The sequence below is a fragment of the Tripterygium wilfordii genome, chromosome 23, assembly GCF_013401445.1.
Source record: "Tripterygium wilfordii isolate XIE 37 chromosome 23, ASM1340144v1, whole genome shotgun sequence".
NCBI lineage: Eukaryota > Viridiplantae > Streptophyta > Magnoliopsida > Celastrales > Celastraceae > Tripterygium > Tripterygium wilfordii.
In genome coordinates, this window is record NC_052254.1 from 11,220,377 (window position 1) to 11,245,199 (window position 24,823).

At 38.3% G+C, this 24,823-nt stretch overlaps 6 protein-coding genes across 9 annotated transcripts; 2 read left to right on the forward strand and 4 right to left on the reverse strand.

Moving 5' to 3' along the window:
- Window positions 1-954: 954 nt before the first annotated feature.
- On the reverse strand, window positions 955-2,447 carry LOC119993000 (protein BIG GRAIN 1-like A). Its single transcript, XM_038839862.1, has one exon. The coding sequence runs from the start codon at window positions 2,357-2,359 to the stop codon at window positions 998-1,000; it is 1,362 nt and encodes a 453-aa protein (XP_038695790.1). The 5' UTR covers window positions 2,360-2,447; the 3' UTR covers window positions 955-997.
- A 591-nt stretch (window positions 2,448-3,038) lies between these two features.
- On the forward strand, window positions 3,039-5,957 carry LOC119992906 (pentatricopeptide repeat-containing protein At1g05670, mitochondrial-like). 2 transcript variants are annotated; one of them, XR_005466455.1, is made up of 2 exons: window positions 3,039-4,832; window positions 5,439-5,957. XR_005466455.1 is itself a non-coding variant. In XM_038839738.1 (1 exon), the coding sequence occupies exon 1, from the start codon at window positions 3,044-3,046 to the stop codon at window positions 4,706-4,708; it is 1,665 nt and encodes a 554-aa protein (XP_038695666.1). In that variant the 5' UTR covers window positions 3,039-3,043; the 3' UTR covers window positions 4,709-5,021. The 2 variants fall into 2 exon arrangements, 1 of the variants encoding a protein (XP_038695666.1); XM_038839738.1 differs by lacking the exon at window positions 5,439-5,957 and having other exon boundaries at window positions 3,039-5,021.
- Window positions 5,958-6,604: 647 nt separating this feature from the next.
- LOC119993609 (solute carrier family 25 member 44-like) lies at window positions 6,605-8,986 on the reverse strand. Its single transcript, XM_038840804.1, has one exon. It carries the CDS (start codon window positions 8,191-8,193, stop codon window positions 7,153-7,155), a length of 1,041 nt encoding a protein of 346 aa, XP_038696732.1. The 5' UTR covers window positions 8,194-8,986; the 3' UTR covers window positions 6,605-7,152.
- A 2,391-nt stretch (window positions 8,987-11,377) lies between these two features.
- LOC119993623 (17.3 kDa class II heat shock protein-like) lies at window positions 11,378-12,045 on the forward strand. The gene has a single exon (XM_038840824.1). It carries the CDS (start codon window positions 11,462-11,464, stop codon window positions 11,930-11,932), a length of 471 nt encoding a protein of 156 aa, XP_038696752.1. The 5' UTR covers window positions 11,378-11,461; the 3' UTR covers window positions 11,933-12,045.
- Window positions 12,027-17,653, reverse strand: LOC119993621 (28S rRNA (cytosine-C(5))-methyltransferase). Of its 2 annotated transcripts, none has more exons than XM_038840823.1 (13): window positions 17,320-17,653; window positions 17,104-17,162; window positions 16,821-16,871; window positions 16,290-16,425; window positions 16,081-16,166; window positions 15,558-15,656; window positions 15,389-15,442; window positions 14,795-14,939; window positions 14,438-14,499; window positions 13,768-13,855; window positions 13,040-13,123; window positions 12,721-12,882; window positions 12,027-12,587 (listed from the first exon to the last, which is right to left on the reverse strand). In XM_038840823.1, the coding sequence occupies exons 1-13, from the start codon at window positions 17,564-17,566 to the stop codon at window positions 12,352-12,354; spliced, it is 1,509 nt and encodes a 502-aa protein (XP_038696751.1). In that variant the 5' UTR covers window positions 17,567-17,653; the 3' UTR covers window positions 12,027-12,351. The 2 variants fall into 2 exon arrangements, with proteins under 2 accessions (XP_038696751.1, XP_038696750.1); XM_038840822.1 differs by having other exon boundaries at window positions 16,081-16,169.
- Window positions 17,654-19,619: 1,966 nt separating this feature from the next.
- On the reverse strand, window positions 19,620-24,396 carry LOC119993314 (protein phosphatase 2C 53-like). Of its 2 annotated transcripts, XM_038840383.1 has the most exons (5): window positions 24,244-24,396; window positions 22,694-23,720; window positions 22,245-22,562; window positions 22,044-22,149; window positions 19,620-20,297 (listed from the first exon to the last, which is right to left on the reverse strand). In XM_038840383.1, the coding sequence occupies exons 2-5, from the start codon at window positions 23,582-23,584 to the stop codon at window positions 19,963-19,965; spliced, it is 1,650 nt and encodes a 549-aa protein (XP_038696311.1). In that variant the 5' UTR covers window positions 23,585-23,720; window positions 24,244-24,396; the 3' UTR covers window positions 19,620-19,962. The 2 variants fall into 2 exon arrangements, with proteins under 2 accessions (XP_038696311.1, XP_038696312.1); XM_038840384.1 differs by having other exon boundaries at window positions 22,694-24,381.
- Window positions 24,397-24,823: the final 427 nt, after the last annotated feature.

Sequence of the window (24,823 nt, forward strand, 5' to 3'; positions counted from 1 at the left end):
TTGATTTATTTGCTTATTTAGTATTCGAGCATTTGATTTGTCAACCTATTTGGTGATATTGTTGTGGGTATTTGTGATTTTATCACAACACCACCTTGTGTAGTATCCTGTAAACTATGCATGTCAAACAAATATATGATAATTTCATAAATGGACTGATATGAATCCAACTCAAAATGTTCACAAAGGATAGTATCTCTCCTAACTATTCAGCTCATATACCTTGCTTGGGAAATGGGTATATATATATAGTGTATGCTTTGCTTGTCTTGGTTGTTGGGAGAGGAATGTGGCTACCAAATCAAATATAACAAGCCAAGTAGGATGCCGCCAATGCAAATGCCAAATACACAGTCAGTCTCAAAGAGAAACAAAGAAAGGAAAGCAAATTAGAGACTTTCACTTTCTCCATTCCCATGGAAGAAGATCGGCCTTTGTCTTTACCATCACATCCTCCTCTCTCTCTCTCTCTCTCATTTTGCTTGTGATTTTGATCTCGAATCTTTCATTTTCCATCGACTCTTTTTCTTTCCATGGCTTTCTTTTTCTTTCTTTCTATCAAAACAACATTGTCTGTGTTCTGTCAGTACTGCCTCTCCAGTTCCCATCACGATCAAACTCATCCCGAGTTTAAAAAAAAAAATCTAATCTTTCACTTTCTTCACGGTTTCTTTTGAATTTTGGGCACTCACAAACATGGGATGTGACAGATTTGATCAGAACCAGTCAGTAATCCGAAGACCAAAAACCCATAAAGCACCAACATTGAAGAATGAACAATGTGACTGATTTCCTTCTGTGTCAATGAGCATGTTAAAATTATGGATTTGTATTATCAAAACTGAACAATAACGAGTCTCGAGTAGCTCAATTGGTGAGTTGGGTCGTATGCAATCTCGAACCCTGAGTTCGAGCCCCATCCCCTTCCATGATTAAAAAAGAACTGAACAAAACTAGTGAAACTATGATTCTATACCATCACCATGTGAAGAAAAAACTACATTTTCAAGCCATTAGCGATGGCGCGATTAGTATTAACATGAGTAGTTTCATAGACGGGCAACTCTTCCATGTACCTTCCTTTCCCAATTGTTGATAGATGATCAAGCTCGAACAAATCCGAGCTCGAATAACTCGCAGCATCATCATCTTCATCATCATCAACGTTGCGATTACTTTGAATGTCTCTCATAATTGAGTCATTCTTCCTGTGATTTTGATGATGATAGTCTTTCAAGAACTCTCTAGCAATCTCTTCTATTCTCCTGCTCTTCTCCATCACATGTACTTTGATCTCTTCTTCACCTTTCGTCGTCTGCGATTTCCTGATTTTCCAACCAGTAGGGACTGAAACAGACATTAGACTCCCAGTCTCTTGCTCTGCGTATACTCGTTTCTGCCCACAAGGCCTACAATCTTCGTCTACGATCACACTTACTGGGTAAAATGTAACATTCCTCTTAACCCCATTTCGTAATCTATCCCTTGTAGATGGTGAATTCTTACTCAAACAAGACCTCGAAAACGACGATGCCGAGGAACATGTTGATTCTTGGCCTGAATAAAGTTTTTTATCAGCTTTCATGGTGTGCGAAATTGGAACTGAAGATGAAGAAGAATTCTTGGATTTCTTTCTGTTCCCTGTAGTGAAAATAGAGCTGATGAAATTTCCGAGTTTACCACCAGGAGAAATTGGCTGCTTTAACTTCTTCAAATTGCTGTAAATCTTCAAGGCCATTGATAGCTTCGGAGTGTGCTCTGTAGAAGAACTGTAACTGTAATCGTCAAGCTTATGAAACTCACTCTGTTTATGAAACAGAGCCTTGGCTGTTTTCTTCTCTGTTTTCTCTGGTCGAGAAGCAGCCACACTTGTCCGTACAGGCTTTGGCTTTGGAATTGAGAAACCCGAGGAGGCCATTGATCTGGTGCCATGGATAGAATCTGTGTCGGATGATGACAACCCACCAGAGCTTGAATCTGAAGAGCGGGAATTGGAGCTGCAAAACAAAACATCTGGATCATAATCACTGTCACGACGCGATTTCTTCTCAAATTCAGACAAATATTGTCTTCTTTGAGTGTTGGCCTTATTGATCACTTTCTTTTCCATCCATTTTTCGATCAAACAAACCCGACGAAGAGTCGAAATCTCCTCTTCTTCGATTGAGACTCTGTTGCATTTGGAGATACTGGTTTTGCTCTGTTTCTTCGACATCGTTTCTCTGTAGAACTCTTCACGCTTATCATCTCCTTCGTCAATTGAACGGTAAATCTCGTCAAGGAGAGATGAAGAGAAAGATGGGTTTTTCTTCTCACGCTTGAACCGATCTCCCATTCCGGTTTTCTCCCACATATACATATTTTCCGTGAAAATTTGCAGAGAAGGCAAAACAAATAAGAGTAATTGATGCGGTTCTAGAGAGAGAGAAAGTAATGAGAGCCGTGAGGCACGCCTTGATTTGAAGAGAAGCAGAACAGAAGAGGGACGCCTTTATAAAGGGCGTTCGTTCATGCGGATGCCAGCTTGTCATTTGCTGACGTGGCAATAATTGACTCCCGTTGCTTCCTAAATTGCCCTTGACTTAAGCAGGAGATTGTGCCTTATTCCTTGTCTTGAATTATAGGAATGACAAAATTCTCTCCGGTTTGAATGATCGGATTTCTCCTACTCAGATTAAATTAAGTTTGAACATAAGTTACACGTCCGAAATCTGGATCCAAACACAAAATTTTTGTCCGATTTACTTGTTCAGACCCTAACCTTATAAAATTATTGTTTGGTATACTTGTTCGGATTTAAACTAATTAGGGTTTGGTAAATTAAGTAAGTATGAAATCCAATCCGAGTTAAGATCCGGACATGTAAATATTTCGTAAACACGTAATGTTGTTCAACTCGGAACCGATTTCAGTAAGCATTCTTTCTTGTGCCAAAAAAGAAAAAAAGGATTCTTTTTTGAGAATATTCCAAAATTATTTTAAAACGGATCATGAAATGAATATAATGCGCGTTGCTCCTGATTTTACAGAGGCTGGAAGCTAAATGGCTATGCTCTCCAGAAGCGTAATACACAGTAATCCTCAGAACCGTGAAATTTCTGCACTTGCTTCTTCCATAACCTCTCTTCTGCAAACCCTAAACCCCACAAACCTCAACTCAGCTCCTTTAAACCAATTCTCACCCTTCCTTGAGCCGGAGCTTGTCATCAATGTTATCAAGAAGCAACCCAATCCTTATCATGCTCTATTCTTCTTCAACTGGGCCTCAAATCCAAACCCTAACCCCAATAACTATTCCCATACTCATCCATGCTATGTGGCCATCACCGACCTCCTACTCTCTCACTTCCTCTTCTCCCCTGCCTCTTCCCTCCTTCAGAATTCCCAGAAACTCTCTGATTTAATGTATTCCAAGTTTATCAAAGCATATGGGGACATGGGTGATGTTAAAAGCGCAGTTTCCTGGTTCCACAAAGCCAAAAATGCTGAAAATGGGCGGTGCTTGTTTTCATATAATGCTGTATTGGGTGTTTATGTTAAAGCGAATCAAATTAGTGTAGCTAAGAATTGTTTTGATCAGATGGTATATGAGGGTGTGGTTAGACCAGATGTTTCAACCTATACAACGATGCTAAGGGGTTTCTGTAAAATGGGCATGATTGAAGATGCACGGAAGATGTTCGATGAAATGGCTTGCAAGCCAAATTCGGTCACTTATAACACTATGATTAGTGGTTTTTGTAAGAAGGGTGATATGGACAACGCCAGGATGATTTTTACAAGAATGAAGGGGACTGAGAATTGTGTGCCTAATACGGTGACATACACAACTCTGATTGATGGCTACTGTAAGAAAGACGAGTTCGATGAAGCAATGAAGTATATGAAGGAAATGATGGCTTCCGGTTGCAAGCCGAGTGTGTTGACATACAATGCAGTCATTTATAGTATGTGTTTGAGAGGTAAGGTTGATGAAGCGAAGAAAATGATGACCAAAATGAGACTAAATGGATTGAAGGATAATGTTGCTACTAATTCTAGTATATTAAAGGGTCTGTGCGTTTTGGGAAGGTCTGAAGAAGCTGTTAAACATTTCAAGGAGATGATTAAAAAGGGAATGAAGCCGGAGGCAAAAACATACGATGTTATTGTCATTGAGTATTGCAAAATCAAGAAACCAGAAGAAGCAATATCCCTTTTGAAAGAAATGAAGTCTAGAGGAGTCAAACCGAGTGTTTCAAGTTTCAATGCCTTGCTAAGGGTCCTCGTGGGAACTGCAGAGCTAGATAGAGCTATTTCAACTCTAAAACAGATGCCACGAATGGGGTGTTCACCCAATTTCATGTCATACAGCACAGTCATTTGTGGACTTTGTATGGCTAAAGGTAGGATGCAAGAAGTTGAAGATCTTCTCAGCGACATGCTTCGGGTTGGTCATCGCAGAGATGCCACCATGTACAGTTGCTTAATCATGGGGTATTGCAAGAATGAGGATGATGACAAGGCAGTGAATTTATTCAATGAAGCAATTGATGAGAAATATGTTGTTAGTTTGGAGAGCTTTTCAGTTTTGGTCAGGCATTTATGCTCAAAAGGCAAGGAGGCTGTGGCTGAAAAGATCTTCAAGGAGATGAATAGCAGATGCTGTGCAGTTGATGTGGGAAGTTACAGAAAGGTGCTCGATGAGCAATTGGTTACCTCCGGTTAGCAGATGAAGTTATTCAATGCCCGTCTTGCAGCAACAAGAGATCACAGGATTGATTGTGGGGTTGGGAGTTAAATGATCTGTGTATTGTGACATAATGGACTGCCAAGTGCTAACTGTGTAGTAGGTCAGGTTTCTTCTTCGTCATGGGTTTTAGGATACCCTCTTTGGAAGTTTGTCAGTCCAATGTGTTATGGTCGTAAATTTAGGATAATCAGGTTTGGAATTATTGCCTCTCTGCCATTGGTAGGAAACGTATTAATTTTATGTTTGCTGAGTTTACTCATGATATATGGAATCTTGGTTCATTTCCTAAGTAAATTTTTAGCATGCTTGCCTTCCAGATTTAGCTGTACATGGAGATGAAAGAATGTCCTTTTATTGCTTCGTCTGTCTGATCGTACTTAGTTGCCGTTATATTTTTCTCCAATTACAAGTGTGCCTGCAATTGAAAGGCCATCCTAGCAATGATTCGGAGAGGTCTTCCCATTATACCAAGGTTAATTGGTTTCATCTTTTTATCTTTGTTTCATGATTACCCTGCTTTTACCGAGTCCTGAACCTACCCTTTTTATGCAGCAATCTGCGAGTGATTATTCTGTTTGAATTCATCTTTTCTGTCATCAAGGATGTATTTTTAGGTTTTGTTTGCAACTGTGTAATCTACATATAACTGCACTGCAACTGTAATACATTCCTACAAATTCCTCCTAATGTGGTGATGTTGTATCAGGTAACCTAGTGGTGGCCCTTGCATTCTCTTAGACACAGCACAGAATTGTCCAGTTTTGGCTGAAGGAGACGGGCACTAAGGGCCTGACAGGCTCACTATTTCTTGGCATGGTCCATATCAATCTGGATTGGCAACTGGTTTTGGATACCAGCCCCTGGTTTGATGCCGTCCTAACAAAACAGGTCTTCAAAAGCTTAATATTTTTTGGATTATCTCATCTGTGGATTGGTAAGATAATTTGATCATTCTTTGTTGAATTTTTTTTCTCTAATTAATGCAAGTTCAGTTCTCTGTGTTTGGTTTTTTCGTGAAAAACTAGATTGTTGGCGATGTGCGTAGTGGTTGATTGTCATAGTGTAAAATTCTAGGTTAATTGAGTGAAATTTTCTTAAGGTGTTGACTCCAACAGCTATGTTTTGTCTTGTTAATGTCAAGTACATAAGTCACCAATTAATCTCTCATATTGAAGAGGGGGAAAATTCTCAAGTGTGGGATTCTTACACTTATTTAAAGTGCGAGATGCTGAGATCTATCTAACACCATTCATTTGATGTAAGTGCAGCCCCCCATACGTGAATGGTGTTAGATGGATCTTGCACTTTAAATAGAGTGTAGGATCCCGCCCGAGTCTTCTCCTTGAAGAGGGTGACCTATTTTTCAAGAGAAACAATATTCTCATCTCCCAATTATTGAATTTTATTATTTTAATATTAATTTACATTTGATTTGATATTTTATTCTTTCGATTTGAGTGTGATTTGACACTTATTCACATTCTAAAAATTAATTTTCTCACAGCCATCAATTAATTAAAGTAAACTATTACATCACATCAATGCAGATTAGCGAATACATTTGATGTATGCTACAAGTTGTTTTCTCTACGGGGTGACGCAGATCAAAAGAATGAAATATCAAATCATATGTAAATTAATATTAAAATATTATAATTCAATAATTGAGGGTGAGAATACTAATTTTTAAGGTGGGAATACCGTTTCTCATTTTTTAGATCTACCATAATTCAACAAGTCCAAGAGAGAGGAAGATGATGATGCAACCAAAGCTCCATATTCAATCTCAATCTTATCAATTACATTGTTTAGATCACTAAAGAAAATCTAATAATTAAAAGACAGAAGATCCCACAAAAAGACTAATTGAAGTACTATTAACAAATTATTCAGGCATTAATTTAGTTTCCAGAGTATGAACAAAATGTATGGGCTCACCCCACCTCACCTTACCTAACCTACCTGCATATGGATTCAAACAGTAAACCTCTGTCATTATCACCTGCAATTCCAAGTATGGATTCTCAATTATTGAAACTACCAAATTACACAAGATATACTACCTTAATTATGCAACTAACCTTTCATGGCCCCCAGCATCCATACCATACAAGAAGTGATGGATCTTATCAAATAAACTATGATATCTACAAAATAAAAATAAATATAGATGGAAGTGCCTAAGACTTGTGTAACCACTCCAGATTGTGAGCATAACCATGGCAGGAAAGGAGCAAAAAAACCTTCCTTGCTTTTCTTCTGCAATTTACATTGATTTTGATATGATCATCACACCATGATTAACACAGAGAAAATAAAAAGTGTGAGAATTTACATTAAGAGGATTTCAGGCTTTGGTACAAGTAGTAGTTCCCTTCCCTCTGTATTCTTATGCCACTGGCAAGACTCACTGGAGTCGGTCATGATGTCAAACATTCTTGGTTCTTAGCAGAAATTAGTTTCAAAAACTCATAAGTAGTCACCATTGTTGTTGCAGAAAAAGACATTGAAGCCCACCTTGGCCCCAATCCCCTGTAACAAGCACTGAATCCACCTTCCTTCACCAAATTCCTCACTGTTTGCATAATTGTCAATGGCTTTCTTCTCCCATTCTCTTCACCATCCAAAACCTGCAATCTAGTCTTAATTGTGTCGAGAGGCATCGTTACTAACGCAGAAATGCCACTAGCTATGGCTGCACTGACTCCTTGCACTCCCAACATGGACATTGAAATAGGCCTAACCCCGCACCCAGGAAGAACCCCAACCTCATCTCTCTTGGTCGTGTAGCATCCAATACCCTCTGAAATGAACCGATTCGCCATTGAATAAGATGTCCACCAGACCGCATTACATGGTGCATGAGCCACCATTGAAATCCCAAATCCCCTATACAATCCTCTAGGACCATCTGAATACAGAATTTTTCGAAAGGCGTCGATGCCATTGCTATATCTGCAATTCACATTGGGAAGCAAATTCTTACAGCAACCTTGAACCATCAGTCTTTGGCTCACAACATCAATTGGGGTCCAAACTAACTGGGCAGCCATTGCTGAGCTCAACCCAGCTGCAGCGTTGGCTATAGCCACAGCTGTAGTATCTGAAAAACCAAACCTAATAGTTGCTGAACCAACGCCACTCTTGGTTACCTCTAGTGCTCCCAAGTAAAGTGCACGAGCTGGGATTGTACCCATTAAAGAGGTACCAAAACCTCTGTAGAAACCTCTCACACCTTCATGACGCATAACGGAGAAAGACATTTTGAGGGAGGAAATCGGTATAGGTGAGACCTGTTGCCGAGTCTTCAAGACCACAGCAGGGTAAAGAACCGTCGATACACCGGAAAATAAAGCGGCCCCGAGGATGAAGAACTTGGATTTATCAAGCATGTGCCAGTCTATATCCGCCGGAATGTGTATCTCCGATGCGGAATCATCCTCTGCCGCACCCAAACTCATCTTATCCAGCTTGTCTACACTGAACCAGATAGAGTTCTACTGAAATAAAGGCTTGAAACCAATCAAAAGTAGTTTCTACGTCAACCAAATTCGGTAACAACCCAACTCAAAAAGAAAAAAAATCCTCTATTTCACCTACTCCTATCGGAAATTGCACAACTTAAGAAAGGAAAGCTTTTGTGGGTCAATTCAGATAAAGGTTTAATGGGTGTTCGTTTTTGTTCTCTTCCGTAACCAGATTTGGGACCTGAAGTGGGTCAGCAGAAGTGGGTCGAGCATTTCTTTGAACCTGAAGAGTCGATGGTGTCAATCATCTTTAACACCTGTGTCTGAGATCAGAAAATACCCCGGAGCTGCAAAACGGATCTGAAGAAGAAGAAGAAGACGATGAAGAAAAATCTAGAAAGAAAAGACGGTTAGTGGGTGTAACAGGAATCAAACAGCTATAGTTAAAGAAATCAAGGCCAAACAAGACCAAATGAGGGGTTCAGAGAGTACGAGAGAGGGAGAGCTTTAACGGAAAGAAAAAAACAAGACCATGGATTTTAGCGAGGGTTTTGCGGATCGAGAGAGATGGACACGTTTCGGTCATCCTTTCGGGAACTCTTCGGGATTCTTGCCGATTTAAGGCTGCTGAACCAGAATTGCTGATGACTGTGTGTGTCTATCTGTGTGTGCCCTCTGATTTTTCGTTATCTTCTTCTCAGAGTCTCTCTCCCTGTGGGCGATGGACACGTTGGCTTATACTGAGTTGGGGCTTGGTATAGTTGTCCACTTGTGGCTTCCAATGTTGGATGAGACGGTGCTGTAATTTTTTTCCAGCAGCCCCTACCGAAGGAGATTAATAGCACTTAAAAATATTTTTAAAAATTAAATTTTAAGTAAGTTGGACTCAGAAAGAAAGTTGAACACACTCTTATTTTAGAATTGCCAGTTAATTCCACACCTATTAATTACCTAATAATAGAAATATTAGGAAAAAAGGGCCCTACAATAGGAGTAAAGTAATTTTTCCACAATTTTAATCACAGATATTCGGTATGTTTATTAATGTGGAGTCCACACCAAATTTTGAATTGGTAAACATACTAAATATCTGTGATGGTCACTGTAGTGACTTTTACTATTGAAGCTTCTGTCCAACGAAAGAATCTATATTTACTAGTATGGAATCCACATAAATTTTTGAATTGGTAAACAAATTGAATATCTGTGATGGTCACTACTATAGAGACTTCTACTATAGAGACTCTCGTTTGGGGGAAGAATCTATACCCAAAGTTAACATCAGAGTCACTGTAATTCCATTAGTAAACAGATCGAACATACGTGATGGTTACTACAATGACCTCTACTATTGGAGCTTTTGTCAAAGGAAAGAATCTTTAGTTTACTAGTGTGGAATCCACACAAAATTTTGAATTGGTAAACATACTGAATATTTGTGATGGTCACTGCAGTGACTTCTATTATAGGGACTCTCGTCGGAGGAAAGAATCTACACCCAAAGTTAATATCAGTACTAACTCAAATGACATTATGGGACTAACTCAAATCATTACTAGCCTAACCCTTTTTTGTTTTTTGTTTTATTTTATTTTTTTTGGTTGGTTTAAATCCTAAATTTAAATCTTTAACCCCAAATGTTATATTATAATTTAAGGAAAAAATTGAGGTGTGACAAGGAATTGCAGAGAAAGAAAAAAGTGGCAGACATTTTCATTTCAATCAATCAAACTACAGGCTGTGAGATAGCACAAAGATGGTCCTGACATAGTTTTGCAGTAGGCGATCATAAATTTGTGCAAATATTGATGTCTATTCCAAGACAATTTATACATGTGAAAAGTTTATCCAATTGTCTTCCTTTAGCCAAAATTTTGTGTAACTCCAAACAACCACCAATGAATTAAGTACATCTCAAATTTTCCATACATACAGATGCTACAAAACTAGGAGCGTCAAAAAAAATAGTTCTAGGTGGTACAACATCACGAGTCTATGAAATATTTACATGTTCGGACGTTAATCCGAATTAGATTTCAAATGTACCTAATTAACCAAACTCTTATTGGTTTAAATCCAGACAAAGTAAATTGGACATTAAACCAATCCGGGTTAGGACCCGGACAAGTATACTGATGTGTTTGGAATTGGATCTAGACCCGATTTTAAATTGGACAATTTTTTTGTTTAGGCCTAAATTTCGAACATATAGCTTATGTTCAAAATTAGTTTAATCTGGATTGAACCAATTCAATAATCCGAATTGGACAAAATGTTATCACCCCTATACAAAACGTCTACCCCTGAATCTAGGCTCCAACTATGCTGATGTAGTGATGTAGCTTTCTTTCAATCATTAAAATAGAAAATATATATATATCTACTTTCATATGGGCCCTGACCAACATACAAAAGTCCGATGGGCTGCAATTGTTCAACTACGTAGGCTCAATCATATCTAGAATTGTCGTGTTGGTTGTGTTGTAGAGGAGAGTTGGGCCAGTTCAAAGGGGAGCGAGATTAAAGTGCAGGTGGAGTGATAAGATCTCACATTCAAAAAATTAAGAGAGGAGCGGCAATAAATAAGAAAAACCCATAACTTAACACATTAAGACCGATTTTATGCACTTAAACGAGGATGTTGGGGCTAGAGAAACAAATCCGTGAGAGCTTCAACCTAGAGTGGACAATATCTTAATGTGATTAGGTTTGTGACGTTGCAAATCTATCTAGAATTCAACCCAATTTATCTGAAGGGAAAAAATCTTTATCATTGGTGTTCTCATGAAAAGAAACTTTAGCAAAGATTGTGGGTGATTAGTTGGACCAATGACGGACAGACAGAATTCAGTATAGAAGAAAAAAGAACGGTCTTAACACATTAAGACTAGTTTTCTAGACCTAAACAAGAACGTTGGGCATGGAGGAATAAATTCATAAGGGCTTCTTTCAACCCAGAACGGATAATATTTTAATGTGATTGGACTTGTAGACACCGCGAGGTCTTCGTCATGGAGACACAACGTGGTTTAAATACAAGGCATAAAAGTTCTGGACTCGTGTAGAAGAAGTCAATCGAACCTCCTGGAAACTCCAGATTCCTTCATTTTATCTCCAGAAACTTCGAACCTCAGTCCTTCGTGAGCCCCAGACCCCACCCTATAAATAACCCGCCATTACTTAACCGAAAACAAAAAGTAAAAGAAGCAAATCATCAAACACTTTGAAGTCGAAGATTTCTCCGACGACTGTGAAGCGAAAGATGGACTTCAGAATCATGGGTTTTGATTCTCCAATCTTCAACAATCTCCACCAAATGATGGATATCAGCGAAGACGCCGAGAAGTCCTTCAACATCCCGTCCCGCACTTATGTCCGTGACGCCAAGGCCATGGCTGCTACTCCGGCGGATGTGAAGGAGTACCCGAAATCCTACGTCTTTGTTGTCGACATGCCGGGGCTGAAATCCGGTGACATCAAGGTGCAGGTGGAGGACGACAATGTGCTACTGATTAGTGGTGAAAGGAAGCGCGAGGAGGAGAAAGAAGGGGCCAAGTACGTGAGAATGGAGAGGCGGGTAGGCAAATTTATGAGGAAGTTTGTGCTGCCTGAGAATGCCAACACCGGTGCCATTTCTGCTGCTTGTCAGGACGGTGTGTTGACTGTCACTGTTCAGAAACTGCCGCCGCCAGAGCCTAAGAAGCCCAAGACTATCGAAGTTAAGATAGCTTAAATTTGGGGATAATGTGATGTGAGTAACGTTTGGATATGAAATAATTCGTGCCATGCAGTGATATATAATATCAATGAATCTATTATATCTACAATTGATGCAATTTTCCCTAGTTTCACCAGTGACTTTCATTTTTCTTCAACTTGTTTCTTAATACAAGTTTATCCAAAAAGTGACAAACAAGAAGGGCCAAGGACCAACATTTCTTGTACTATGAGGTTAGCTGAATGTCTTAACAAAAGAAATCATACCTCAAAAGTGCCTATTCAGTCCAGTGCGTCCTGGATCCGCTGGGCAGGTGCTGCTTGAATGGGGTCGAAAGTTGAAAACTCCAAATTTGGAACTCTCCCAATCTTGAATTTCAATATCAAAATTCTTTTGTACCCATGAAACGAATTCATTCTTCATTGGAGCCATTGTTAGATCATTTTCCGTACACAGGAAGTACGAAACCACATGTTAGATAGCCTAGTAGAGAGTCCGAGAAGATATCTGCTCTTGTTCTTAATTCTACATGTTATGCGATTGTCTTCAAAATGTCTGAGGGCGCCTCTCTGTGCTTCTGAATGCTCTTCCGACCGCTTATTATTGACGAATAAAGCAATGAAAAAACCTTCTTTGTCTTCAACTGGGTCTGTCCGTAGCAAATGTTCAGCTGTCATGGAAGAAATAAATAACTACTAAGACGGTGCGCCAAACGTCTTCTCATGTTTGTCACTTAACAGGGAAATAGGTATGTACATAGGGGCCTGCAGAGAATCTATGATTTTTTTAATAACAACACTTACAGCCTTCGAAAACGGGAAGTCCACGGCGATGCCATTGAGGAAAGGGAGTGGCCAGCTGAAAACCATTGGAGATGGCGAGAGGAAGAATTGAGTTGATAACATCTTCATTTTCAGTCTGGTGAACGGAACATGTACTATAGACGACTCTCTCAACCGCTGGAACTGCAGTAGAAAATAATGTCTAATCAATTCAAAGCACTAAACTACGACATAAATCGAGTGGTATGGAAAATTAAGCCAGGGAGGGAACCCCTGATAATGCATGTGCTAGAGCGTTTCTCTGCAAAGGATTCTAAATAAAAGAAAACATGGAACATACAAGATAATGCATGTGCTAGAGCTTTTCTCTGAAATGCAGCGAGCTTGTCGAGTCTTTCAATTTCTGCAAAATCACGGGCATGATCTGCACGGAATGAAAAGATTTTGAACATGGTCATGGCTCAGAGAGCAAGGAGACAACAATCCTTCCTTATTCACAATCATGAAGAAAAAAAAAATACATTGTCATCTCAACCCCTTTCTGGTCCAACCTACTTCATGCAGTTCCACCTCTTCTAAGCTGGCCCACTACTATTCAGAGCACAAGTAACTACAGAAATGGAGCATGACCAACACAATTTCTTTAGGTATTGTGTTTCTACCATAGGAACCACTCTTTGCTCGGTGGATGTGCGAGGGAGACACTATCACAAATATATGTAGAGCCAAGCAAACAATGACGTAACTCATCAAGATCGAGGATTCTTTTTCAATTCACTTTCATCTATTTACGCAAAACAAATGAAATTAGAAATTGCAAAATTACCAGACAATGAGTCCCTAATTGAGTTGAGAGCTACCGGCAAGTATAGAAATATAAATGTAACATATTTATTCAACAACTTTCCAAAATACCAGAAAAAACTTTTCATTTCAAGTTTTCAACAAGAAAACGAATTTCCTGTAGGATGTAAAATTACTATAATAGATCATTCCCACGAGAAAAAGGAAATTCTTATAAGTTACAAATTGATATCATAGAAGAATATATAAAAGAGACCAAATTACCTGCAGCATGGGACGGGAGAAGATAGTCTAATCTTTCAGCTGTGGTGCCAGATCCAGAGCAAGAAGGGTCCACAACAATTGCACGGACCTGAGAAAACAAGTTCATTTTTTATTAAAACAAAAATCAATCAATAATTATAGGAGAGAGACTGAAAGTAGGAGGTTTCAAATAAAATTCCTTTAGCAGCTAAGGGAACTGATGAGCTGACAAATTTAGAAAGAGAGCTACAAACTAGGATATTCATGTAGAGCCATCTGACAAATTTACAAAGAGAGCTACCAACTAGTTTATTCATATAGAGCTAATATCAACAAAGCCAAACAAATCATCATTTGATGGAGAAAATTTTCATTATCGGGATCCAATCTATATAAATATGCTGAAATGACAAGTTTCATAGACTTAACAGATAGCACCAAGAGCTCAGAGAAACCAAATAAAACCTTCAGAAAAATAATAGATTTCAACTAAGTGAATGGTCAGGACTCCAAGATTGACTTGTGAATGGATATACATTATTCTTATAGACTAGCAAAAGCTTTCTACATGAAAGGACAACTTCAACCATGAAAGTGAAATTAGTTGGACATGACCAATGAAAATAGGGTAGAGCAGGGTGAAGCTTAAACACCTACAACAAAGACATAACACATCCACAACATAATTTACCTCACAGAAAGAAGGATCTTTTGGGTCTAAGCTCAAGAAATCTCCACACAAAACTTCTATGTCTGTGAACTAGGTTAAGGTGAAAAAACATGCATAACAAACATAATTCAAACAAGCGAAAAAGCTAAGAGATATGGCTGATGAGACACAAGTCTCTAAACAAATCGGTTCATGGACGGTGAGCACTAGGCATAAAAGCAAATGCATATAGTGCAGAGAATATCACAATCTGAAAACCCTTTGAATCATATTAGAGAGCAACCTCAAGCAAGTGGAAAACCAGAAGAGCTAGTAATAACTATGAAAATTATTAATGATGATAGCATCGAAAAAATCACGGAATTATTAAATGGATACTGGTGGCACCAGAGAGTCTGACTGTGTCTTCCAAACGTTTAACCCTTTCCTTATTCATCTCACATGCTATAATCCTTCCCTTGCCTCTCATAAGCGCGGCAAGGTGAACAGTTTTGTTTCCTGGAGCCGAACATGCATCAAGAACCTAAATTAAGAAAAACAACAAAAATAAAATAAAATCGAACATGAAAAATGTGGAAGTGAAAAAATCAACTGCTAGGTCTGGAAGAATTGTAAAAAGGTAGAACCCTACTGCTGCAATTAGTATAATATTGTAATATACTTCCATAGTTCCATGTACTATCTTCAATATAAAGAAGATACATTTTTGCACAACTCTAGTCTCCAAGACATTTTAGTTCACCATATTTCACGAGCAACCGATGCAAATCATATAGAATACTTAATTTGTATTTTTTGTTCATAAAAAACAATAATATAAATATAATAATATTTTATATTCGTTATCAACTTCTCTCTTCATAACATGAATTAGAGCCCCAACAAAAACTTTAGAAACCAACTAGTAATGAATGATGGACAACTAAAAACTGCTGAACTTTCTTCCAATTTGAACTTGAAAGTATAACTCACATCCCATTCAGGTTTGGGATCAAGGGCTGCTGCCACCATAGAACTTGCCTTTCCCTGTTAAAAGTACAGGATTTCAATAAACTTTAAGTGAATAAAGCCAGGTTAGGAACTAATCACCCAATCAAATTAGTGCCTTATCATAACACCAATAAGTGCAGATTACTCTTACTTGCAAAATGACACTTCCATTTTTTACAAGATGATGATCATGCACATCACTGCCGGGTGGGAGGACCAACAAGTGAGGAACCATTCCATCCTTTTGAACCTACTTTATCACAAAATGGAAATGGTTAAAGAAAAAAGTACACAAAAAAAGAATCAACTCAAGAATGAATCATGTCAGTTACAATGAAAAGGCATATTCTGAAGGCCATTAATCTCAAAGAACATTAATATATATAAAAAGATTAAAGCCTAAATAAGTTGGTGAGAGTTCCAAAACAATAAGAGCAAAAAGACTTAAGAAATATGCCTTCGCTTTTCTTTCAAAATTCACTTTGCCTTACTGCATTACAAAGATAGTGACGAAACATGCCCTAGTCAAAGGCAGCTAAACTCAATTTCAGAGGCTTACTCCAATCGATTCCATTCTGCATTATGTTTATGAAAAGATTACTCCAGATGCTTTAAAACTTTTTAAAAATCTATCAAGTAATATCTGTTATAAGGAGAACTGGAGAAGGCAATACCATGAAGTGTTTACTCAACTCAACCAAGGCAGAATCAACATCCAACTTCAGAGTATTTACTCGAACGTAACGAGGTTTAGGATTATCTACAGAAGAAATACCCAAACCAACAATTAGGCTTTTTATACACCAGACATATAAATCTTACTCTAAAAGAGCCAACACAAGTATAGAAGAGAAAACAGTTTGCGGTAACTATGCCAGCACACCAGGAGTGTGGTTAAGAGCTATCAATTCTTCAATGTGCTTCACTTTCTTCTTCACTAAATATCGAGCTAGAGCAGATTCTAGAGCATCTTTGCGACACATTAAAAACTTTTCTGCATCACCAACTAGTAGACTCTCCTGCAAATTAGAATTCAAGTTAAAAACAAAAATAATAAAAACTCATCCTAGATATTTAAGAACTCAAAAAATAGCACAAATAAGATATGGAACCATGCACTCACCTAAAACAACTTTTCATTATCAAAAATTTTGCTACTACCATGCCCACAGGGAATATGAATATCACTCCTATAAATTTGGACACTGAAAGGTGTTTTTGCACGATTTGTCCGTTAACCATATTTCACTGATTGCCAGAATAAGAGCTGATAATACTGTAAGAAAGCAAGGGCATTTCTACACTGTCTTTTTGTGCAAATATGCAATGGATCACGAAATCCAATTTTGCTGACAATGAGGGACAATCCTAAATTCCTGGAAATGTAATTAGCACTAACGTGTGAAGAAAATACCTTTCCAAATAGAATGTCATACGTAATTATGTACATTAATTCCTGCTGCCTCTGCAATACCAAGAGCAAACAACACATCAATTCAAAGTTTCAATCAAGAAATATTAGACATATGTACGACATATAAGTATATAACATACAATAGTGGATAGATAGCTTAATCTGGCCAAAATTAATCAAAAAAGATGTCTCACCAGCCAAAAAAAATGAAGAAATGCATAAGAACTAAAAGCTTCTTGCAATGCAATGTCATAAATTCCAAGCATGTAATAAATGCTTTTACCTTCCACTTGCTATTCAATGTGCTGGCAGCATTCAATAAATCTCTGATAATTGGAAGATCTGTATATAAACGAAATTTATGAATTCAATCAGCCATTTAATTTCTTTTAATGTTCAGATTGCAATCTTCCTTTGCACATATACCTCCGAAAACCAAGAGCACATAAAGCAATTTCAGCTAAGTTCAGCTAACATAGCGACTGAATTCGATACTTACATTTAAGTGTTTGGCAGACTAGAGCGAACGTGGCCTTCTTGTTCCTCACAGAAGGGCTGTACACGAGCGATTTAATAGAGCCGACGGCTCGACGCCGAGCGTCGCCTTGGAGAACGCTCCTCAATACTTTCGCCGCCTCTCTTCTTGCGAAGTAAGCCGACCTCTCGGCACCGCTCATCCGCCGCTGGTCCTTGGATTTCTCGGCGGCTGCTAATGGCTTCGATACACTTTTGTTGGTGCGTACCATGACTGCCCAGTCTGCTCCTGCACAGTACAAGAGAGGAGGCCGCGGAAAAAAAGAAAAATCCGAACGTTTGCTCTAATGCAGACTACACCCTAGTATAGCCTAAATTTATCAAAGCCTAAGCCCAGCCCAGCCCAGCCCAACCCAACCCAACCCAATATTTGTACACTATTTTTTTTTTGTTGATAGTGAATATTTATATCGATAAAACATTAGCATAGTAATTATCAAGAAAATTACTAATTAAGCGAAGTACTAATTAATCAATAAATTAATATTAATTGATTAATTTATGGAAGTAACCACATTTCATGTGCAATGGATTTTTTTTGCCACGTTTATGTATTACTTCAAACTAGATACATATTTGAGTTACGCGCGTCGTGTATGACTTATAATAAGATTTATGAAATATTATAACATAATTTGTGATGACGTCAAAAATAGGCCTGACCCTACTAGACGAATCAGTTAGTCAGACCAAGTTCTTCCTTCCTGATCGGTTGCCTTCCTTTCTGCACAATAAGCAAACGTAAGCTTTGGTAGGGCCCCAAGGGTGTGCTCGGGGGACCTCTCCGATGCTCAAGTCAGTACGGTACTAAACTTGGGAGGATGGCTCGCTATTTGGAGCTCTGCCTCTTGCTCAGTAAGTAAATTTGAGTGCAGGAGTTATGATCTTTACCAGAGGGTAGAGGTTCCCCATTTATATGAGCTTGAAGTGTTTGAGTTGTAGTAAGAGTAAGACTCTCTCTCATTGGCTTTCCAGAGGGTTTCTTAAAGGGTATATTCCATCCGTATCACTCTCCCAAAGGGAATTGGACTCTGTTGAGGGTTGGTGTCCTATTGGGACCCTTCATTGTATGACTTGGTATATACCTACTTCAGTCATGTAGGGACATTACTAAGGCAACACTTCAGTGTGATAGAAGCCGGGTCAGATTCATTGATTTCAGTATATAATTTTTAGAGGAACCGAAGTGGGTACTTTGGTTATGGCCGAAGTGTACCTTTCGGCTCTCCCTTCATTCGGGCCCAGCTGACACTTCAGTTGTCACGTGTCCTAGTTTTATTGGTGGGGTAATTTTGGTATTATCAATTTGGATAGACGAAGCAAGTGGCATAATGGTAAGTGTGATTACCAATTGTAATGGACTTTCGCCACACAAATGATGATAGCTAAAGAAATAATCGTCCCTAACAATACATAATAGGTACTAACCCAGTTCTATCAGGTACTCATAAATCAATAATCATCCCTAACAATAAATAATTATCCCTTACTTAACTAATTATACCCTATTCTAAATAAACTTCAGCCAAAAAACGTAACATTTATGAGTATACTCCAATTTCAATTTTTTTTTCAAATTTAACAATCTGCACCCCATAATTTCAACCGTTAGATCTCACAAACGGCATCCAACGACTAAGATTAAAGAAAATAAAATAAAATTACACAATCCATCTTTTTCATCTAAACCCTAAATTCTCAAATGGGTATTTTAGAGAGAGGAAAGGTAAAAGACAAGAGAGAGAACTCACTTGTTTGGGCTTGTCAAGACAGTTTGGTTGCTTCACTTGCTTGGGCGACCTAGAAATAGAAGCATAATAAAATAAATTTTGCAGGAGCTTCCTTCTCTGCTCAGAGTCAAAGAGGCAAAGTGGTGCTAACTAGTAAAAGGAAAGAAATTCCATTCCCTAGGACGGATCTTCCTCTACTGGGATTGACTCGCTTAGAAGGGGTCCCATTCTTTTCTCTAGTGCCTCTTCTTCATGGTTGTCGTTGTGATGGAGGTGTTAGTAGCACTCCATGGTGGTCCATGCGACGTCGACTTGGAGAGTGATGGGTTTGTCGTTGTCGTTGACGTCTTGGAGAGTGATGGGTCTGTCGTTGTAAGGGAAGATGGAGAGCAAAGGGAAGAAGGAGAAACAAGGGAAGGAGGGAACTAATATGTGGTAGGGTCAGCGGAGGTATTACTAGATACAAATTTTGTTACGATTTTGAGGTATGCTTAGTTAACTATGGGGTGCAAATAGTCCCCAACGTGAGAGCTCATAAAACAGAAGTTCATGAAATGATAGTATAACGTATCTACCCCATGGGGCCTTTTCGATCGAAGGTACGCCAAATGCGTATAACTTGTCAGGATCTCCTATCCCTAAAACAAACAGGGAAGATTTACAAAGCCAGAACACAGTATGGCTTATAAGAACAAGAGAAATGGACATAGAAAAAAGTACTAGAATGATCCCTGCAGTGCTCTAGCCTCTATGGTAAATACAGACACTACTATTTTCATTTACCCAACAAACCCAGGTGAAAAATAGATGGGCATAACCAAATATGGATCACATGAAGTCAACAAATCCAACAGCTGAAGGAAGGAGGAAGAAATTTCTCATGTTTTGGTCTTGAATTTTCTCTGAGCTTTCAGATCCACCACAATCACAGTGATGTTGTCCTTGCTTCCTTTCTGAAGAGCACGGTTTGACAGATACTCTGCTGCTGCTTGAGCTGCAGGATCAATTCCTTCGCCCCGTTCGTGGGAAAGTGTAACTCCGTTCTTTTTGTGCCAGACTAGTATTCGTTTGCGAGCCAGGTCACATGCCTCTTCATTTGTCATCACATCCCACAAACCATCACTGGCTAGGATGAGACACTCGTCCTCTTTTGCCCGAGCAATAAATGTGACTTCTGGGTCTGGAATAATCGACGGTTTCAAATATCTATCACCTGCAAAGCAGAAGCAGATTCATTTTCCTAATCTTAACTATGATATCAACTTAAATGATGTTTATCCTGGCCAGTAACGGAAAGGAAAAAAAAAATCCTACACACTGAGACCATGAGAAACAACCAGGATGATACCATGAGTAATCAAGGAAAGTGGTATCCTCCCAGCCCGTTCGAGAAGTATGATCATGTCCACTGAATAGTAATTATTGTTTGAAACAAACCAATTATGTGATAGAAAACATCAGAATAAACCTAATGCCACGCTTTACACAAATCAAATGCACACGAATCCTACATCAGGATCACTAAATTAAACAAAGATATGCAGTTTTTGAAAATTTTGAAACCTTAAAGGCTCCATTGGGAAAATATAAGTATTTATGAAGTTCAGACCTCAAACAAAAACAAATTTCCTGATCCTAAAATATCATTGAAATAGTTCGTTTCCTATGAAGTCAGTATCTTCAGAGAAACAACTTACAATAGATCGATTTTCACAAATACTAAAAATTAATCTAAGGAAAAACTCTTGCCAAGGTTCTGCAATGATACCATGCTAAATAACGAAAAAAGACAAATAAAAAATTGACTTAAGCGATGAAATCAGAGACTTCCTATTTAGAGAGAGTGTTATGAGTTTGTTCTTTTATATGGTGCTGTTATTGTTTGGGAGACCTAACCCAGGGGCCAGGGAGTTGAATGTCGACCACACACGCCTACACACCCACTTGCAGGGGCAAGGTGAAGGTCAATATAATACATGAGTAACACGACTAGGTTCAGGGTCTATTCATGTATGTTAACACTTTAACATTCTCACATCCAACCCATGTGAGACTCCAGTCACATTAGTATCACAACAGTTAAATGTAGGTAGGTATTTCTCATCGTGACATTATCTACAGATTGCACACTAAATGTAGCTAATACTATTTACAGCCTGAAACAGTGACCTCCGCGAATTGAAACTGATCTCTTGACATGGTAATCGCACAAGCTTTTACTACCAGATCATCAGTAAGTATATTGAGGATTTCATTTACAACGATCATACTATAACCTTTTAAATCCTCTATCCAAAATAATAAATATGACTAAAACAATAGGAAGAAGAAAAAAGAACAGCTTAAGAAGAAAAGGAAAATTGCTCACTCCACATTTAATTTTCTGAACTAGGTGTTGAAGGTGGCATTACTCGTTGGTTTTGGTATCTTCAATTTTTTATATTAACAAGTTTTCTTTTGCGTTTAAAGCTTTATATTCAATCTTTTTTTTCTATGTTACATTTTGAAACATTTATTTGGGGCTTAGACATGCACGAATAATGGTATAACATTATACCTCATGCATATTTTAATTTACAGTAGGACATCAGCAATACTAGAAGTATCGTGAATTTAGTCAATGCCAAACTCATAACAAGTATAGAAGCAAGCAACTGACTACAGTATGTGCAAGTAGAGAATAGGTTGCTACATGTCATATGATTATATTATATATAATTAATAGAGATTCGACAGCAGATCAACAATCATAAGAATATAGATCCGCATTTACATTTATGGATTGCCAGAAAGTTGTTACAGAAGGTGGTAGATGTCAACGTATAGAGGATAGCCACATTGTTGAAAAGAAATACCGAAGTAGACTACCCAGGATAGAGTAGCCTATTTTGGATATAATACTCATACCACAAATACTACTTGAAAGCATTCAAAAGGAAAAGTTATTATGAAGACATACCAATAGATCTTGACATGGCGAGAACACCAAAAACACGATGCCCATTCCACTGTATAACCTTGCCTCCGGCGGCTTCAATTCTGGCATATTCATCTTCTCGATTCGGCTGGAAGAATATATGAACAAAATTTAACTGTGAAAATAATTTCTCACTAGTAACAGCTGAAAAAAAATGCAAGAATGTGATTTGAGTGCTGTTACTTTATGATCCACTGACAATGCCATTGGTTCTTTCCCACGACATAGAACTGCTCTTGAATCTCCACAGTTTGCTACAATTATATGAGATGAACAAATGATCGCAACAACAGCAGTAGACCCCACAGTCTCTGGGGCAACAGGTTCATTATTGGCTTTTCCTCCCACTTCAGCATCTACCTTAACAAAGCAATTGGTGAATGCTTTTCTCCATTGCTCTTGGCAACCAACCTTGATGCTCCCATCATTTAGGGATTGCTTAACAAACTCTATCTCCTCAGCCAAGGCAGAATGGACACGATCACGACAATAATTTGCAACCTTAAAAAGGAAAAGTGGGCAAATTTTAAAACAAACCAAATTCATGCAAGGATTTCACCTCCAGGAAAATATGAAGTACAAGTGGGTGATAATATAACAGCAGGTGAAACTATAAACAAGTAGTAGAATACCTGAGAACCACCATGACCATCATAGACTCCAAAGAAATGAGCATTCTGCTGAGTCAAGAACTTACTCATGCCGTCAATTATACGATCACCAATTAGCATTTGGAAAGGAATTTTCATAAACCGACGCACAGTTGCAACTGCATCTTCCATCTCAGATCTTCTTCCACATATGGATGTAAATCCCCAAAGTGGTACATACTCGACTTCAAAAACACTGCGTACAACTGTTCCACTCGCCTGTCTCTCCAGAGACAATTGAAGAACAACTGCAGATGGCTTTGGGTCAGGCCCATCTCCAACATCTTCTCCGAGGCTGGCTCCCACAGAAAGGGAATCTCTCACAATATCTGCCTCACAATTTGATGCAGCCACACTAGTGGCCTTTGTGATTATATCAACACTGCAAATTCTCTTTTCAATTTCAATGGAATTAGGTGTTCCAACCTCAGAGCTAGCATCAAATGTCAAGAAATCCTCTCCACATAAGCTACTAGTGTCACTTGCCACCGAAAGGGAACAAGAGCTATCAAAAATCTGATCAGCCTCCAACGATAAGGAATCATCGTCCTCGCTTTCCCGAGTTGTAACATCTGCACCAACAACCCAATTGCTTTTTTTTTCAGAGATCATATCCAACAAAGGGGCTCCCCCTTCCATCTCCTCTTCTGACACAGTCTCAACAGTATCAGTAACTCCATCATCTAAATCACAAATACTATGTTCATCATCCCCAGCGGAAGAAACCTCAATTACAGAACCAGATAACAAGCCACTCGTGTTTGCCATCAGCTTAAGTCTTGTGATATCCATACAGTTAGCTAAGGATGGATTATCACAGACTAAATTACATACTCTAAATGGCACGGCGACCGCAGGAGGCACCTCCTCCATCAAAATCTACTTTATCTGAACCCCTTCTCTTATAAAGAATGATCTTAGAATGTGAACGCCACTAATTCCCATGCTTGGAAACAACTCAATCTTACCAGAAGAGGAAGCAGAATCGTGAGATGCAAGGCATGGGTGACTGAAAAGGTTGTGAAAGGGATATGAACAGTCAGATCTGATGACAACAATGAATCCAAACTTCCCTTTTGAGGAAACTACTTACTTCCATCAACGACAGTGAGCCAGAAAATAACTTCAAATCCACAAAATATAAGACAAGAAATTTTCCAAATTCATATACAAATCAAATATGAATATTTGAAACCAACTCCTTATCTAACGCAAGAAAGAAATATAAATACATAGGTCATGAGAAAGAACACCCAGAAAGCTAAAGTCCCAAAGGAATCACAGGAACCCTTTTTCACAAATTACAGTGACAGTTCCCTGGATCTGAGGTAACCAATCACAGCCTCTCGTCTGTTAGCTTGCTCGCTCTCTCAAATAATTGTCACAATTAATAAGCATAATAAAGAAAAGAAGGAAGTAGAACAACAAGTCACAACCAAAACATTGTCAATTCTCTCTTCCTACTCTCACTCTCACTGGAAACAAAAAAAAACACACAGAAGAAAGAAGATTGATTGCATGGGTTTACTTACAAATTGAAAAACAAAACAGGGTCAGCTTTTCAATTTTATCACTAGCTCTTGCTCTGCTGATTCTTTCCCTTAAAAAAAAATGGGAATAGCTATGTTTGTGGGTGTTTGTGGAGTTGGAAGAGCAAGCAAGCAAGAAATACAGTGGAGAAGAAAGAAAAAGGACATGGGCAAATAAAAAAAATAATTAAAATAATAAATAAATAAAAAAAGACAAGAGAGAGATTGTAAAGTGAGTAAGTGAGAGAAAGTTGACAAGTGTAAAAAATTAATGCATCTCCTAATTCTCCACACATCCACATCCACTGATCTGTCTGATCTGTGTCTCTCTTCCTTTCCATACTCCAACCCTAATTTACCCTTATCTCTCTAGCATAATCATATTAAATATTGGTGTAATATTTAAGAGTGATGTAGCTCTAATAATAAATCACTATTATTTTTTCATTTTTAAATATTATCAAGTATATTTTATTATTCTATTTATAATAATAATATACTTTTGAGAACAAATAGTTCAGATAAGATGACACTCATATAAGAGTCTTACATCTTGGGCTTGTTTGGGAATGCTGTGAGGTGC